Source organism: Pelodiscus sinensis, chromosome 4 (assembly GCF_049634645.1).
Source record: "Pelodiscus sinensis isolate JC-2024 chromosome 4, ASM4963464v1, whole genome shotgun sequence".
Classification (NCBI taxonomy): domain Eukaryota; kingdom Metazoa; phylum Chordata; order Testudines; family Trionychidae; genus Pelodiscus; species Pelodiscus sinensis.
In genome coordinates, this window is record NC_134714.1 from 7,920,596 (window position 1) to 7,937,138 (window position 16,543).

General features: G+C 49.7%; 1 protein-coding gene across 7 annotated transcripts in view; it reads right to left on the reverse strand.

Moving 5' to 3' along the window:
* Window positions 1-15,808, reverse strand: part of FERMT2 (FERM domain containing kindlin 2) — a 119,165-nt gene extending 103,357 nt beyond the window's left edge. For 3 of the 7 annotated variants that reach the window (XM_075926217.1, XM_075926215.1, XM_075926214.1), the window contains exon 1: window positions 2,318-2,486. In XM_075926217.1, the coding sequence (XP_075782332.1) occupies window positions 2,318-2,474 (157 nt within the window). In that variant the 5' untranslated portion in view covers window positions 2,475-2,486. Of the gene's footprint in view, window positions 1-2,317; window positions 2,487-3,071; window positions 3,092-4,125; window positions 4,262-15,659 lie in introns of those variants that run through there. The other 4 variants (XM_006116318.4, XM_075926218.1, XM_025181329.2 and 1 more) reach the window with 4 other exon arrangements.
* Window positions 15,809-16,543: the final 735 nt, after the last annotated feature.

Sequence of the window (16,543 nt, forward strand, 5' to 3'; positions counted from 1 at the left end):
CAAATCATTAGTACATTGGTATGAAAATCTTCATTTTGGGCAGGATGGCTTTAAAAAAAAAAAAAAAAAAAAAAAAGCTATGCAGATCTTTTTTGTTTTAGTATGACTTGCAAGAAGAGCCAAAAGAGTCAGCTCAGATAGTTAGTCATAGCTATGTGCTAGGTAACATTAATATTTTAATTGAACAATTCTACTAACATTCTTGAACTATATTGCTGAAGAAAAAAAAAAAGACAGCTGATCACTAATGAAAGTTTCAGAGTATGAACCTAGCTCTTCATTTTGACCATTAGATTTCACAGAATCTTACTAAGGCAGAAAGTTTAACATTAAAATAAACTGTCATCTGAAGTGGACTGTGCCCATGAAAGCTTGTGATATTAATCTATATATTTTGGGTTAATCTCTAAGGTGCTAACGCGCCATTATTGTTTTTGAAGGTTTTTTTTTTAATTAAAACTATAGTTTTCCACACACAATATACTGTAAAATGGCACTCACCCAATATACAAAAACTAATTTCTTCTTTGAAATGCAACTTGAACCAGATTTTATTTTTAATGTATCCCATGTAAGTGGGCCCTTTGTCCAGATGTGAGTTAGGTTATTTGGATGTTATGATGCCGCTCTCTGTACTAGTCTCTATTTGATCCTAGAGGATTTGGTCCTAATTGAAGCCTTTATTCAATTGAGTGGTTCTGTTGAACTGACTGTATTATTGTAATCCTTCCAATCATTTGTACTGTCATAGCACCTAGGAGTCAGATCAGGAAGCTGTTGTGCTCAGTGCTGTACAAACACAGAAGAGAAAGACAGTCCCTGCCCCCAAGAGCTGACAATCTAAATATAAAAGAGATAAGACTCAACAAATGGATACAGACAGGTTATGCCAGGAAACTAAGAGACAATGCTGGTCAGCATACAGGTAGTTGTCTCAGCACACCAGCACCCAAACCACTGACTATCAGAAAACAAATATAAAGGCAAGCTGCAGGATATGGTCTATTAAAAAATTGGACAAGTGATAGTTGTGAAACAAGTAAACAGTCTACAAAAGTTAATGTACTACATATATAGTTGGAACCTTCCAGAACAATCAAATCTAGTCAAATGGCGTACCAACCTTTCAAAATACCAGTAGGTGGAAAAGAATGAACATTTTAATATGCTTAATAATTGCATACCACTGAAAGCTTGAATCTTTCACCAACAGAAGTCAGTCCATTAAAAGATATTACTGCAACACACCTTGTCTCATATAAAATACATTCCTACAAAATTCTCATTAAAAGTTCACCGGCCCAGCCACAGATGTTCTTGTCTGCCTTTTACCATGAGGTTTCATGGTCAGAGGTAATTTGTCTGAACAAACCATAAAACCCAACATACATAACAGATCTCACCCACCACTCAAAGCAAGCAGAATTTTCCAAATATTATTATTTATAAATACAGAAACTGGTGAACCTTCTAGTTGCAATATGAATGGATTTTCACCTACATCAGAACCTCAGATGGACAAAAATCCTGGGAGTGAAGGTTTTCATAACATTGACATTTTTGTGACTCTGACCAAGACGTTATGGTTGTTCTTCCAAAAGTTTACAACTAAACATTGACTTAATACAGTTCTGAAACTTTACCATGAAAAAGAAAAGTGCTGCTTTTAACAATCTTAATTTAAGTGAAACAAGCATTGAAACAGTTTCCTTACCATGTCAATTTTTAAAGCTTTTTTAACACAATACTATACTGTATTTGCCTTTTTTTGGCTTTGCTGCCATCTGACTGTATACTTCCAGTTCCAAATAACTGGTCTGTTCGTAACTGAGTTTCTACTGCATATTTCATCTTGAAGTTACAAAATTAAAAATTTACCTCTTGGAGTGTGTTAAGCATACAGAGCAAAGGAATGCACATACATCTCTCCATCTATCAAAAATTTAACTAGCAGATTGACATCTCTGTTGTTAAGCAGCTAATCACAGTCACAGTAAATTGAGATTATTTACCAGAGTTAAGAGATTAAAAAAATTAATTTCACTATTAAGATTTTAAAATATACCAGTATGGTTAAATATATATAATGTTCATTTATCTGCATTTTATTTTATCCTTAATAAAAACTAGGTCATTTTAGTTATGGACAATTGGGGTACAATCGATTTCTTATTAAAAAACCTAGGCTCTGAAAGCCAGATTTATAAAAAAAAAAATCTTTTCCATTAGTGAGACAGATGTGTAAACCCCTCCATACATGAAGAGGAACCACTCAGCTATATGGAGAGCCACACCTTTTCCCCTATTTACAACTTACCAAGTTTTTCCACCAACTTCAGCATTACCCCTCCAATGTGCACCTCCCCTGTGACTCTCAGGGTAACATCTCTGTTCAGGTCCGTCACATGGACATTTAACTCCCACGTCCCATCTGCATAGCAGCCATCTGGCATCCTTATACCGTCCAAAGCCATGGTTCCTTCTTCCTGTGAGAGCAAAGGAAATGGCATTCATTAGCTAACAGAAGGGCTTGCTCAGGGGATGGGTCTCTCCCTCACACATAATCCAGAAAATAAGAGTTCCCTAGTGGAAAAATATCATTCAATCTGATCAGGATAAGCAAGCAAAGGTGAGAAAAGACAATCTGAGTCAAGGGGGACATGCACAGGGAACTGGAGCTCCCACCCACGGCCGCAAAGAAGCGAATCTCAGCTCGTAACAGGGCTCCCTTTAAAGTCTCAGTAATGCAATGGAGACGAGCAGAAAAGCACACTTCATTTGACTGCCACCAAGTGCATACCTTCCGGCTACACAAACCCAGGAATGAAAATGCAAGCATAGGCGAGTGGGAAGTAGGATGAGCTCTCCTTCAGACACTGCATAATTAAAAACAGCTCTCGCAACTTTACTGTCATCTCCATCATCGGAGTCACTAGCATTTTCCAAGGTCTTCCTTAGCACTCGCAAGCCCCTCACCTCTCCACCGTGCAATTATTCGCCCTCCCCCGTCTGTGACCCGCAAACACTTCTGAACCTCGCTCGGATTTCTCCTACTTGCTCTCACCACGCACCCCCGTTGTACGGGCTGCTAGGAAGCGCCTTGTCGAAGGCGGCAAACGCCAGGAAGGCGGCGGCAGGATGAGCATGCCGATCTAGCCCCACACACTGCACATCGGGTTGGAGTCCCAAATCCTCCGGCGCTGCACAATGCGGCCAGGGAAAGCATCAAGCCCTGGGGCTCCCAGGGGAGTGTCCCTCAGAACCCCCCCAGCTGCCTCCAATGGGGGGGTCCTGTTCCCCTCAAGAACCCCCCCAGCTGCCTCCAATGGGGGGGGTCCTGTTCCCCTCAAGACCCCCCCCAGCTGCCTCCAATGGGGGGGGTCCTGTTCCCCTCAAGACCCCCCACCAGCTGCCTCCAATGGGGGGGTCCTGGCCCCCTCAGAACCTCCCCCCCGGCTACGGCCAATGGGGGGGGTCCTGTTCCCCTCAGAACCTCCCCCCCAGCTGCCTCCAATGGGGGGGGTCCTGTTCCCCTCAAGACTCCCACCAGCTGCCTCCAATGGGGGGGTCCTGTTCCCCTCAAGACCCCCCCCCCAGCTGCCTCCAATGGGGGGGGGTCCTGTTCCCCTCAAGACCCCCCCCCAGCTGCCTCCAATGGGGGGGTCCTGTTCCCCTCAGAACCTCCCCCCCCCCGGCTACGGCCAATGGGGGGGTCCTGGCCCCCTCAGAACCTCCCCCCCGGCTAAGGCCAATGGGGGGGTCCTGGCCCCCTCAGAACCTCCCCCCCGGCTACGGCCAATGGGGGGGGGTCCTGGCCCCCTCAGAACCTCCCCCCCCCCGGCTACGACCAATGGGGGGGTCCTGGCCCCCTCAGAACCTCCCCCCCCGGCTACGGCCAATGGGGGGGGTCCGGGCCCCCTCAGAACCTCCCCCCCGGCTACGGCCAATGGGGGGGGCCTGGCCCCCTCAGAACCTCCCCCCCGGCTACGGCCAATGGGGGGGCTTGTCCCCCTCAGACCCCCCCCGGCTGCGCCCCGCGAGGAGGGGGCGCGCGGCGGCAGGGCCGGGCAGCGGCCAGCGGCCGGCTCCCAGCTCCCGGCTCCCGGCCCCGCAGGCCGCGCTCACCTCGGCCCGGCCCGTCCGCTCCCGCAGGAGCCGCCTCTGCTCCCCGCGCTGCTCCTCGCCCGCCCGGCCGCGTCCCCTGCCCCCGAGCCGCTGCCGAGGGGCCGCTGCGGGCGGGCGGGGGGCGGCTCCAGCCCAGCCCCGCGGAGCCGCTGCCCTTTTATGGAAGCGAAGGACGGAGCGCGGGGCGCGCAGCCAACATCCGGGCCTGCCGCGGGGCGCCGGGACCCCCGAGCCTGCCTGTGGGGCGGGGGATATGGGGGCGGGGGATGGCAACTGGGAGGGAGCTGTGGGGCGGGGGGTGGGGGTTATGGGGCGGGGTGGGAACTGGGAGGGAGCTGTGGGGCAGGGGCCAGAGGTTATGGGGGTGGGGGGTGGGAACTGGGAGGGAGCTGTGGGGCGGGGGCCAGAGGTTATGGGGGTGGGGGGTGGGAACTGGGAGGGAGCTGTGGGGCAGGGGCCAGAGGTTATGGGGGTGGGGGGTGGGAACTGGGAGGGAGCTGTGGGGCAGGGGCCAGAGGTTATGGGGGTGGGGGGTGGGAACTGGGAGGGAGCTGTGGGGCGGGGGCCAGAGGTTATGGGGGTGGGAGGTGGGAACTGGGAGGGAGCTGTGGGGCGGGGGCCAGAGGTTATGGGGGTGGGGGGTGGGAACTGGGAGGGAGCTGTGGGGCGGGGGCCAGAGGTTATGGGGGTGGGGGGTGGGAACTGGGAGGGAGCTGTGGGGCGGGGGCCAGAGGTTATGGGGGTGGGGGGTGGGAACTGGGAGGGAGCTGTGGGGCAGGGGCCAGAGGTTATGGGGGTGGGGGGTGGGAACTGGGAGGGAGCTGTGGGGCAGGGGCCAGAGGTTATGGGGGTGGGGGGTGGGAACTGGGAGGGAGCTGTGGGGCGGGGGCCAGAGGTTATGGGGGTGGGGGGTGGGAACTGGGAGGGAGCTGTGGGGCAGGGGCCAGAGGTTATGGGGGTGGGGGGTGGGAACTGGGAGGGAGCTGTGGGGCAGGGGCCAGAGGTTATGGGGGTGGGGGGTGGGAACTGGGAGGGAGCTGTGGGGCGGGGGCCAGAGGTTATGGGGGTGGGGGGTGGGAACTGGGAGGGAGCTGTGGGGCAGGGGCCAGAGGTTATGGGGGTGGGGGGTGGGAACTGGGAGGGAGCTGTGGGGCAGGGGCCAGAGGTTATGGGGGTGGGGGGTGGGAACTGGGAGGGAGCTGTGGGGCGGGGGCCAGAGGTTATGGGGGTGGGGGGTGGGAACTGAGAGGGAGCTGTGGGGCAGGGGCCAGAGGTTATGGGGGTGGGGGGTGGGAACTGGGAGGGAGCTGTGGGGCGGGGGCCAGAGGTTATGGGGGTGGGGGGTGGGAACTGGGAGGGAGCTGTGGGGCAGGGGCCAGAGGTTATGGGGGTGGGGGGTGGGAACTGGGAGGGAGCTGTGGGGCGGGGGCCAGAGGTTATGGGGGTGGGGGGTGGGAACTGGGAGGGAGCTGTGGGGCAGGGGCCAGAGGTTATGGGGGTGGGGGGTGGGAACTGGGAGGGAGCTGTGGGGCAGGGGCCAGAGGTTATGGGGGTGGGGGATGGGAACTGGGAGGGAGCTGTGGGGCAGGGGCCAGAGGTTATGGGGGTGGGAGGTGGGAACTGGGAGGGAGCTGTGGGGCAGGGGCCAGAGGTTATGGGGGTGGGGGGTGGTAACTGGGAGGGAGCTGTGGGGCAGGGGCCAGAGGTTATGGGGGCGGGGGGTGGGAACTGGGAGGGAGCTGTGGGGCAGGGGGCGGGGGTCATGGGGGTGGGAGGTGGGAACTGGGAGGGAGCTGTGGGGCGGGGGCTATGGGGCCTGGGGGGGCAGGGATGGGAACTAGGAGGGAGCTGTGGGGTAGGGGGCGGCAACTGGGAAGGAGCTGTGGGGCAGGGGGCGGTGGTTGTGGGGGTGGGGGGGTGGGAACTGGAAAGGAGCTGTGGGGCAGGGGGTGCGGGTTATGGGGGCGGGGGGTGGAAACTGGGAAGGAGCTGTGGGGCGGGGGTTATGGGGGTGGGGCGTGGGAACTGAGAAGGAGCTGTGGGGCAGGGGGTGGGGGTTATGAGGGCAGGGGGTGGGAACTGGGAAGGAGCTGTGGGGCGGGGGTGGGAACTAGGAGGGAGCTGTGGGGCAGGGGGTGGGGGTTATGGGGGCGGGGGTGGGAACTGGGAAGAAGCTGTGGGGCAGGTGGTGGGATTATGGGGGTGGGAACTAGGAGGGAGCTTTGGGGCGGGGGTGGGAACTCGGACGGAGCTGGGGGGGCAGGAACTTGGAGGGAGGTATGGGGCAGGGGTGGGGGCATGGGGATTGGGAAGGGGCTGTGGGGCAGGGGCTTTGATGGGGAGAGGAGGCTGGGGGGATGGCTCTGGGGCTGTGAGAAGGCATAGGAGGAGGAAGTGGGAGTAATGGGGGGAAAGGGAGGAATCATGAGGCTGTGGGAGGAATGAAAGGAGTCATGGGGAGAGGACGTGGAGGTTGGGAAGGGGCATAGGAGATTGGGGGGTCATGGATGCTATATGAGACTGGAGAGAGAGGCTTCGGGCAAGGGGTTGTTGGTCATAAGGGCAGGGGGGAATGAGAGGCTGTGTGGGCAATACAGGGGGGATAGGAAGGGGCAATGGATATTTGGGAGAATTAGGGGACATGTGGGGGGGTAAAAGTGGCATAGGGAGACACTGAGGATTTGGGGGGCCATGAAAGGGGAAGAGGGTGTTGGGGATTCGGGAGGAGGTTAAAGGAGAGCTAGGGGTAGGAGGATGTTGTGGACATAGGAACAGGGAAGGAAGACATGCAAGTGTGTCAGGGATGTGTTGACAAGGGAAAGTGGAAGCAAAGGGGCCAGAGGACCTCCAGGTTAGAGGAGGGGGGTTGGGGTAGGACAGGACATGGAGGTGAGGCCTGGGAGGCTGTGGTATATGCACATTGTGCCTGGGGCGATTTACTTCTTTCTAATCATTCAGAGAGATCCATGGTTCAAGTTGGTTTTGAAGGGCTTGGGGTGTGAGGGACTGAAATGTTGGCCAGTCTAGGCTGCCAAGAGACTGGTGTGAAAACCTGACTTTCAGGGAAATAAATATTTTGTTAGTCTTTAAAGTGCTACCAGACTATTTGTTGTTTTTTAAGTTTTTCCTCTTACAGACTAACTCGGCTACCCCTCTGAAACTTAGGGTGTGTCTAGACTACATGCCTCCTTCGACGGAGGCATGTAGATTAGCCAGATCGGAAGAGGGAAATGAAGCCGCGATTAAAATAATCGCGGCTTCATTTAAATTTAAATGGCTGCCCCGATCTGCCGATCAGCTGTTTGTCGGCAGATCGGGGCAGTCTGGACGCGATGCCCCGACAAAGAAGCCTTTCTTCATCGACACAGGTAAGCCTCGTGAAACCAGGTTTACCTGTGCCGATGAAGAAAGGCTTCTTTGTCGGGGCATCGCGTCCAGACTGCCTCCATCTGCCGACAAACAGCTGATCGGCAGATCGGGGCAGCCATTTAAATTTAAATGAAGCCGCGATTATTTTAATCGCGGCTTCATTTCCCTCTTCCGATCTGGCTAATCTACATGCCTCCGTCGAAGGAGGCATGTAGTCTAGACACACCCTTAGGGAAATAAAGGACTGACTGAAAAATATGGGGTGAAAGACAAGGACATGCTGTTATAAAACTAGTATAGTTCAAGCAGTTTAGAAAATCCTAAAATAGCTTTCTGTGAGTGTATGGCAGAATTTTATCTGTAGGAGAGATTTAAGTGGGGAGAGGGAAGTGGTTTTATGGACTGATCCCAAAAGAGTGGTTGTTTTCTATAGAGCTACTTGAAATTTTATTCCTGAAGTGTTTGTGGGAATTTTGGAAGCATGCTTATGCCATTGTTTCCCCCAACCTCCAAATTAACCAGTTTTTCATTTTCAGCAGGTTTTTAAAAATCATTTTTCCATGTTCAAAATCAACAGCTTTCAGAAAATGACATTTATTACATTTCTAATTTGAAATGTATTTTTTCAGTTGGTTATAGGGGTCAGGAGGCAGGGGAAAATGGTTGGGGCTGCAACTTTTCATGCTTAGACTTAGTTCTAGAGGTGACTTTTTTTCTTTTTTAAAGAGTGAACTAAATTGTTCTACATATTTTTGGATTCTAAGTGACGTGCGTATGTACATATGCACACACACACCTTCGTACGTACGTACAGGAATAGCCAGATAGATTATCATTACTTTAGATTCCTATCAGATTAGAGATCATTGTGCAAATCTATATTTTAGAAGATTACATTTCATACAACATAGGCACATAACTCACCCCATATATGTACAGTGATATTTAGAAATCATAAACCTATAATAAACAATATCTAGCTGTCATTCCTAGAGGATTCTGAGGGGTATAAAGAAAATAATCTTTAAACTATTTTTTAGTAGGCAAAAAACTCACCTTGAAATAAGATTCTATGGCTAGAGCACGGCAAACCTGCAGATATCCGCAGACTGTGTTTGCAGACTGGATGCAGATACAAGTTTTATATCCGTGCAGGGCTCTATCTACGGCTCATGTTATGCAGGACGTCATACTAGATCTAATTGTTCCTTTTGGCTTTAAAGTCCCGACAAGACAACTAGGAAATGTCATCTGGGGTGTGCCTAGCAGGATGTCAGATTGATGGGCTTAAGTTTTAATACATAAAATCAGTTATGTGGATGTTAGATAGGATGCATTTGTTCTTCATAAGAGGAAACAGGAGCTGGGAGCATGGGGGAGGGGGAGGGATTCTGACACCTCTCACGGGTCCTGTTGTGTCCAGAAACTTTGTCCTCACCAGCTTCCACAAAGATCTTGCTTTTCCTCAAGAATATACTTTCTAAAGAAGTGTGGGCTTGATCCTGCACCTTTAAATGTTTTCCCACTGATGTGAATGGAGGCTTTGATCTGGAATAGCATTTTCACTACTATAAATTTAGACATATAAGGTACGTCTACACACCATCTCAGGGCAAGCCTCACAGGCCAGGTCCACAGACTTGTGGTAGTGGGACTCATGCTAGCGCGCTAAAGAAACATGTAGATGGTGCTTTGACATTCACTTTCGAGGGGTGCGCTTTAGCGCCAAACTCCAGCCTGAATGGCAATGTAAAAGCAGTGTCTTCATGGCTATTTTTAGCCTGCTAGTGCAAGCTGTGCTGACACAAGTCCAGACCCAAGCTGGGAGATGTAGTAGAGACAAACCCACGTAGGTTTATAACCGTTTAGTCCTTTGTTTCCCCTGCAGCGTAACAACAACTGTTTTCTGTAGGGATGTAAAATCCTGGTTAATCAGATTAAGCGGGATCCTGCTTCCCCTTCTCCCCCCCTGCTGGGCTGCTGCTGCCAGCTCCCCACATGGGGAGGGGGCAGCCCTGTGCACAGGCAGCTGGCTCCTGCTTCCAGTCCCTCATGCACATGGGGGAAACCCAGTGGGGGAAGCTGGAGCTGGAGCAGCCCTCTGCTTGTGGCAGGCCACAGGTGGGGGCTGTTCCCAGGTACCAGTTAACTGGTATCTGGTAAGCATCACTGGGTTGGGGTGATGCTTATCAGATAACTGAATACCCGTTCACATTCCTAGTTTTCTGAGAGCCTCTAATGCAGTGATGGGCAACCTAGGCTAGCGAGCAGGCCACAAGATTATCGTAACGAAGTTCATCTCCTGGGATGGGTAGCGTTGCTAACTGAGCTTGCGTACCTAGAATTTGTGGAGTGTGCCACCTGAACCACAGCAGTGCTTTGGGTCTAGAGGGAGCACACAGCTCTCACAGTTAATGTGTGAAATCAGCATGCACCTCCCTTCATGTGCTCTTGCTTTAAGTGCCTGTCATGTTAGGAATACTGGTAGAAAAAAATATGCAGACTGAAAGCAGCGTAATCTGAGAACTTTGCACCTGTGCAACAGTAAAACAAAATGTCTCACGGGCCACACATAGGACCCCAGTATGCAGGAGCGGCCCGAGGCGGCGTTATCACAAATCCTCTACTGAAGCTCACAGGCAATGCAAAGCTGGAGAACTTGCGTCAGCAGCAGTAAAGTAGCTACGAGCTGTTCTCCCTGTAACAACCCTTTGCTCTTGAAAAGCAGCGATAGCCAAATAAGGTGCCGATGCACAAGCCTGAGATTTAGACATCAATGATACCTACCAGATCTGCTTTCAGTTTAGCTACCACGCCTGACCATTCTTGTGGACTTCTGCTTTTTATTTCTGAGACTCTAGGCAGAATGCTTTCTCTCTGGCTCTGGGAAGTTTTATTTAGAAAACAGCTATGATGACTGGCTCTAGTTGAACTCTTTGCAACAGTTCATTTGTTAGGTAAATATATCTACTTCTCTCCTTTTTTATTTATAATTGTACATCCTAGTTCATACAAATAAATTTCAGCTGATGGACCATGCACAAGCTATGGGCTATTTGCAGTCTGTGTCTGATCGCCTAAGTCGGTGTAATTTCTGCTCCCTGATTGCATGGCTGAGTCAGGAAAATTGTGTAAGGAATAGATATAAATACCTACATTCATATTTTTGTGCAGAGGAGAGCAACTTCCTAAACATCAACCTTCATCCCCTTTTAACTTTGCAGTTTCACAGATGAATAGTAGAGGAGCACTTTTTATCCTTTTGCTCAAGCACATTCATTACTCTGAATACACAATTATTCAGGGGCACTGTAACAGGAAGGAGGGTTGGTTTGGAGTTGGACAGGGGCTTAGGAGTTCTTGTTTCTATACCCAGCTCTGTCACAGGCTTCTTGTGTGACCTTGGAAAAGTCACTCATCTCTGTGTAAATTAATCTATAAAATGGGAATAATTCTACTTCCTGTCTGGGTTATCTATTTAGCACATAGACTCCTACTGTGTTTGTACAATGGGGCCTCTAGATGCCTCTGGCCAGGCCCCAGAAGCTGCATAGCCTAGTGGCTAGGTCGCTGAGTAGGCAGGTGGGAAATGAGGGAGGGGTGAGCTGGCCCCTGGTCCCCATGTTCCTGGCCCATGAACTCCAATCGACTCCTTATTTTAGTCCTTAAATTTGGGGCATGGCCCCAAGAGCTCAGATTCTCCATATTTGGGGTTTCTCCATGGGTTCTCCACCCCCCAACTTTTGTCCAGAGGGTAGGAGCAGGAACTTACTTTCTCCCATGGTGCCGGGCAGGCATTGGTTACAGGTAAAGCAGGGTGGGACTTTCTTTAACCCCTGGGACACTGGGCCCTCCTTTCTCCACTCCCTCACAATGCCACTGTGCTACAAATCATTAATAATAAAACAGACACAAGAAAATAAATGTATCTACTAGACAGACAATAAATCTGGCTGGTGTCTTCGTTAGGAAGGAACCCAGTTATATTTAAATGAGTCTGTCAATAAAAGAATAATAAGGAAGCTTAGCTTATATATGGTGGTTTTCATCTGAAGATCTTGAGAGCTTCAGCCAAATATAATAATATTCTTTCATGTGCAATAGGTCAGAAGCATATTTTAAATACTCCACATTGCGTAGGGCGGCTCTCTCATCTTCTAGAGCTCTCTCCCAGAAAGGGCTCTGTCTGACACCTTCAAAGCTTGAATGGTTTCTTCAGGCATCGTTATTAGTTATAACCAGAAGATTTCACCAGTGTTTCTTGGGTCCTTAACTCAAATCATTTTTGGTTTTCTTCATGTAAATCATTGCTCTGGGGTGGGGTTGGAGATGAGGGGTTCAGTATTTAGGCTGCCCCAGGGAGAGATGACTACCCCAGCCCTCTCTCACCGCAGCAGCTTGGGGCCAAGTGAGAAGTCTCTCTCCACAGCCACTGCAGCTCCAGCGGGAACAGATGGGGGGACAGACAGACACACAGACAAACTCCCTCAAATACATAGTGGATTGTTCTTCCTTTCTCCACCCCTGCTACCTCAGTGGGGTTATAGCTGTCCTGGTCCCCATCTTTGACCCCTTGCTGCCCCCTTGTGGTCATTATACATTATAACTGTCCCTGCTTTCTATCCCATATCCCCTCCTGCCCCCCTGTGGTCATTATATAGCTGAGTCCTCCTTTTCCGTTTTATGAGACGCAATCCCATGCCGGCACATGCCATTTTCCAAGCACAACCAAACCCTGACCTTAAGTCAGTGCTACTCAACTTTGGAAGCCCTGGAGGCCACAGTGATACTCCCAGCACATGCCAAGGGCCGCAACTTAAGTATGGTTGCATATACGTGCAAATATATATGCAAATAGCTTCTTTCACATTGACAGTCATGAATATAAAGCACTTCTCACAATGCCCTGGCGCTCCCGGCACCTCCTCCCTGGGGGCTAGAAATGCTGACACCCTTACCCATCTGTCCCAGCCAGCCCGTCTGCTTGCGTCTTTCAGTACTCACTCCGCCAGAGAGCATGTTTCCAGTAGAGGCCATGTTCAAAGGATCCCACCCACGGGCCGCGTGTTGAGCCCTGCACAAACCCAAACCGCACCACGAGCTGCAAATGAATGGGCCGCGGGCCCATGTTGCGTAGCCCTGGTTTAAGTTATGATAAGAGAAGCTGAATACCGAATCGGGTGGTCCTAGGTCTTACCATGTGGGACAAGTTCTTGAACAGAGACAGAAAAACTCAAATATATAGTAGATATGGAACAGAAACCAGGCTCTCTGACTGAGGTGACCACATACATTGTCCAAAGTACTGAAGTATCACGTGCTACAGACAATTCATGAAAACCCACCCAGGTTCTTCAACGATATCTGTCAGACAGTGATAAACTGACACGGACGCTTCTTGAACAGAAGAGAGGGCCAAATAACAAATTGTTCAAACAGCTCTTGAGGCTTTTTAGATTTGTCAGATGTTTTACTGTTTAAGTTCACCTTCAGTCTAGTTCCTTTTCGCAGGTCAGCATATAGAAACCACATGAACTTGTGCTTCCAACACCAGCTCCTAAGTCAGAATCGCTATAGAGTGGGTCTGTTGCAGTTACTAAGAAGAGAGCCGAGTTGTGGGTTTGAGCCAAACCATCTTGGGTCAGACCTGATTAATTCTATCAAAGGACAGTCGACAGGATCACAGCATTTAAGTCCTGATGGGACCACTATGATCATCTCGTGTGAGCTCTTCCATAACACAGGCCAAAGAATCTCATCACCTAGTTCTTGAATTGGGCTTAAATTTGGTCTGAGCACTGAAAGGCACATTACCTTGGCGTGAGGGAATCAAATGAGAGAGAATCTACCTTCTCCCTACTTGCTCTCGTACAGGGATGGCCAACTCGTTACAGGCAAAGTGCCAAAGTAGTTGTGCTGTTCTAGTACTTAATGAACCTCACGGTTAAAAAAACTGTACTTCATATGTGATTTATCTAGCTTAATCTTCCAAGCATTGGTCCTGTCACGTCTTTGTCTGCTACATAATGAGACCTCTCATATCTGAAACGGTCTCCTCATATTTGGTGCTGATGTTTGAACACTTTGCACACTTCCTTCTAAAGCAACACAGCCACAGTGATCTAGCACAGGGATTCTCGACCTTTTTAACCATCTCTTCAGGGAGATTGTTGGGTGGACAGATTCCTCTCCTGTTCACAATCCCATGGGACTGCCATCCCTCTTTTTACAACAGCATAACATCTCCAGGGAAACAACAGCCATTTACATGGAAAAGTAATGTTAGTATGATACTACTTGCTGGGATCAAGGCAAAAGAGCGAGCAGTCTTTCACCAGCCATCTTGGACCATAGTTTGAGATCCACCGCTCTGAGGTTAGAGTTTTATTCTGCTAGTGGAGGTACCGATCTAAATTTAAATACAAACCTGAGGTCCTCACTGCTTTGTGGTTATTGAAACACCTCCATGGAATTCTTCAAAGTAGAGGGGGTATTCGCTTCAGTCTTCTGGCTGAATGCCACCTTTCGTCTATCTACAGTTATTACTATGGAGTATTTTTCAAAGTCTGTCTTGTATTATTGTGTGTGCTTGCATGTAAAGACCGCCATCTTCCACTCCAGAGAGAGCTGCATTTTGATGATGTAATCCCTGTATGTAATCAGTTTGTTGAGCTCTCTGGCCAAAACCCAGTGTTTAAATGCCAGTCATGACCATTTATTAGGAGAAGATAAATAGCAGAGATGCAGCTCAGTGCTGATTCAGAGCATGCCTTACAGGGTGGCCAATTAAAATTAGAGCTGGAAGGTCACCAGAAAAGCCAGCCCCTATTTTGGAAAAAAAACCCAAAACTGGTGTTTTGTTTGCATTCTTATTTTTCCCCCAGCAATGCTTAGTTTCAAGTTTCTCTTCACAAGCATAAGAGCTTATTTGACTTTCAAAAAAATAAAAGTTGAAACTCTCACATCTGCAGGAGCTGGGGCTGTAAGACCGCCCCCCCCCCCCCCCCCCCCCCGCGCTCTTATGAGATGCACACTGAAATCTTTAGAGAGGACAGGACTGGATTACTTGAAAAATATCAATGTAATTATTCACCAACCTACAGGGAAAAAATTCCATCAATCATTTGCTATTATTCCACCACCTAAAGAGCTGACTGAATAGTGGAAAACATCTATTTGTAAACAATTTGTTAGGCAGCCAGTGGAAAAATGCTTCAAATACATTATTCATAAATGCTATTCAACCCGCTCCAGTGAGAATGCTGTAATAGGAAACAGAGGCTTTGGCAGCCTTTGCACTGGAGTAAAAATCAACGTGTTCTTCCCCCAGTATCACAGAAACAAAGACGCTTCCACTGAACAAGGGAAGTGAAATTCTATTCTATCCAATCCAGCATCCATCACCATGAGATTTGTACCCTTCTTTCCGCCCATCAATGCGTAAGGAGACGTTAACATGAAATCCTTGATATCCATTTGAATGCTCATCTTATTAAGCAGTTGGTTTTACCCACCAAAGCTCATGATTCTATGTATTTGTTAGTCTCTAAGGGTACGGCTAGACAGCAAAGATCTATCGGGAAAAAAGATATATGCAAAATGCGCATTTTGCACATCTTTTTCCAATACTTTTGTTGGAAGAAGTCTTTCCGAAATTTGGCCCGTTTAGACTGGGCCAAATTTCGGAAAAAACCTCTCTTTCAAAAGCCCCCTTCTTCCTCGTGGAACGAGGAATTCAGGGGCTTCCGAAAGAGTGTATTTGCTCTTCTGCAAAAAAATAAGTGGAAGCGCAAAGGCATTCCTTGGACGCGGTGGAGTTTTTTCGGGATACTGGCTAGCCGTACCCTACAGTGCCACAGGACCACTTGTTCTTATTAAGCACGGCAGTTTAAAACACACACGCAAGCACAGCCAAGACACTTTAACCAAACCACTGTTTCCTCTATCACTTTTTTTCTCCCTCCGCCCCCATTCTTTCAGTATAAGGTTTTTTTTGCCCGAGATCTTCCGAACAGGGCTTTTTTTCCCTTCTCGCACTGTCAGCCTTGGACTGGAGTTTTCCCTGGGTTGTTTGCTGGCTACCCGCCTGTGCAGAACACGCATTTAGCTCCAGGCTAGGCAGATGACAGTCATGTAATAACTTTCCAACTGTTTACATAAATCACCTGAAAGGACGCTCTGGGGAGAGCGGGAGCCTACGCCGGATTTGTCCCTGCAGACTGACAGGTCACTTCTCAGCTTTGCCCTGCAGATTTCGGCATAAACTGGGAGCCAGAATCCAAGTCTCCGCTGCGACCTTTGCTGTCTGCAGAGTGCGGCTTTTGCAATTTTAACAAGTGGCTCCCACAAAACACACACGTAAAACACCCTCCTCCTCTCCATGCCCGGCCTCCTTACGGAGTGATAAAAACCTTGTGATTGCAGAGGAGAGAAGCTAGGCACTCGGGACAGTTTCCCAGTGTAAACAGAAATGCTTTTTTTTGTGGCTGTAGTCAAAGAAAGAGGCAGACTAGCTTCTATCAATAATTGCAGTGGCTGGAAATGTTTACCTCTGCTGGCTGGGTAAAGCCCAAGGTAGAGCCAAGCTGTGTAATCTAGAGGTGGGGTCGGTGTGGAGACGTTGTAGGTGACTCCAGACGGTCCAGTCACCCTCTCAGTGGTTTTGAAACCATCTGATGCCTGGGGCAATCTAGTGCATTCCAGAGCAAGCTTTTGTCATGGCGGGCAGCAGGCACACCTGGGGCTGGGAAGCCACATTTCGAGAGGGATGACCATAACAGTCACCCCACCTGTCTCTTCAGTTCGGGCAGGGGTGGGCTGTAACATGGCAGCAGTCCAGCAGAGTTCGGCCGAGGCAGGCTGCCACCGCTATATTTACCGGTACGGTCTCAGGTACTGGCAATCGCAGCTCCCATTGGTTCAACTTTCTCAGCCAATGGGAGCGGTCAGAAGTGATGCGGACCAGGACACTGCTTCCTGCAGCTCCCATTGGTTCACCGTTCTCAGCCAATGGGAGCGGTCAGAAGTGATGCGGACCAGGACACTGCTT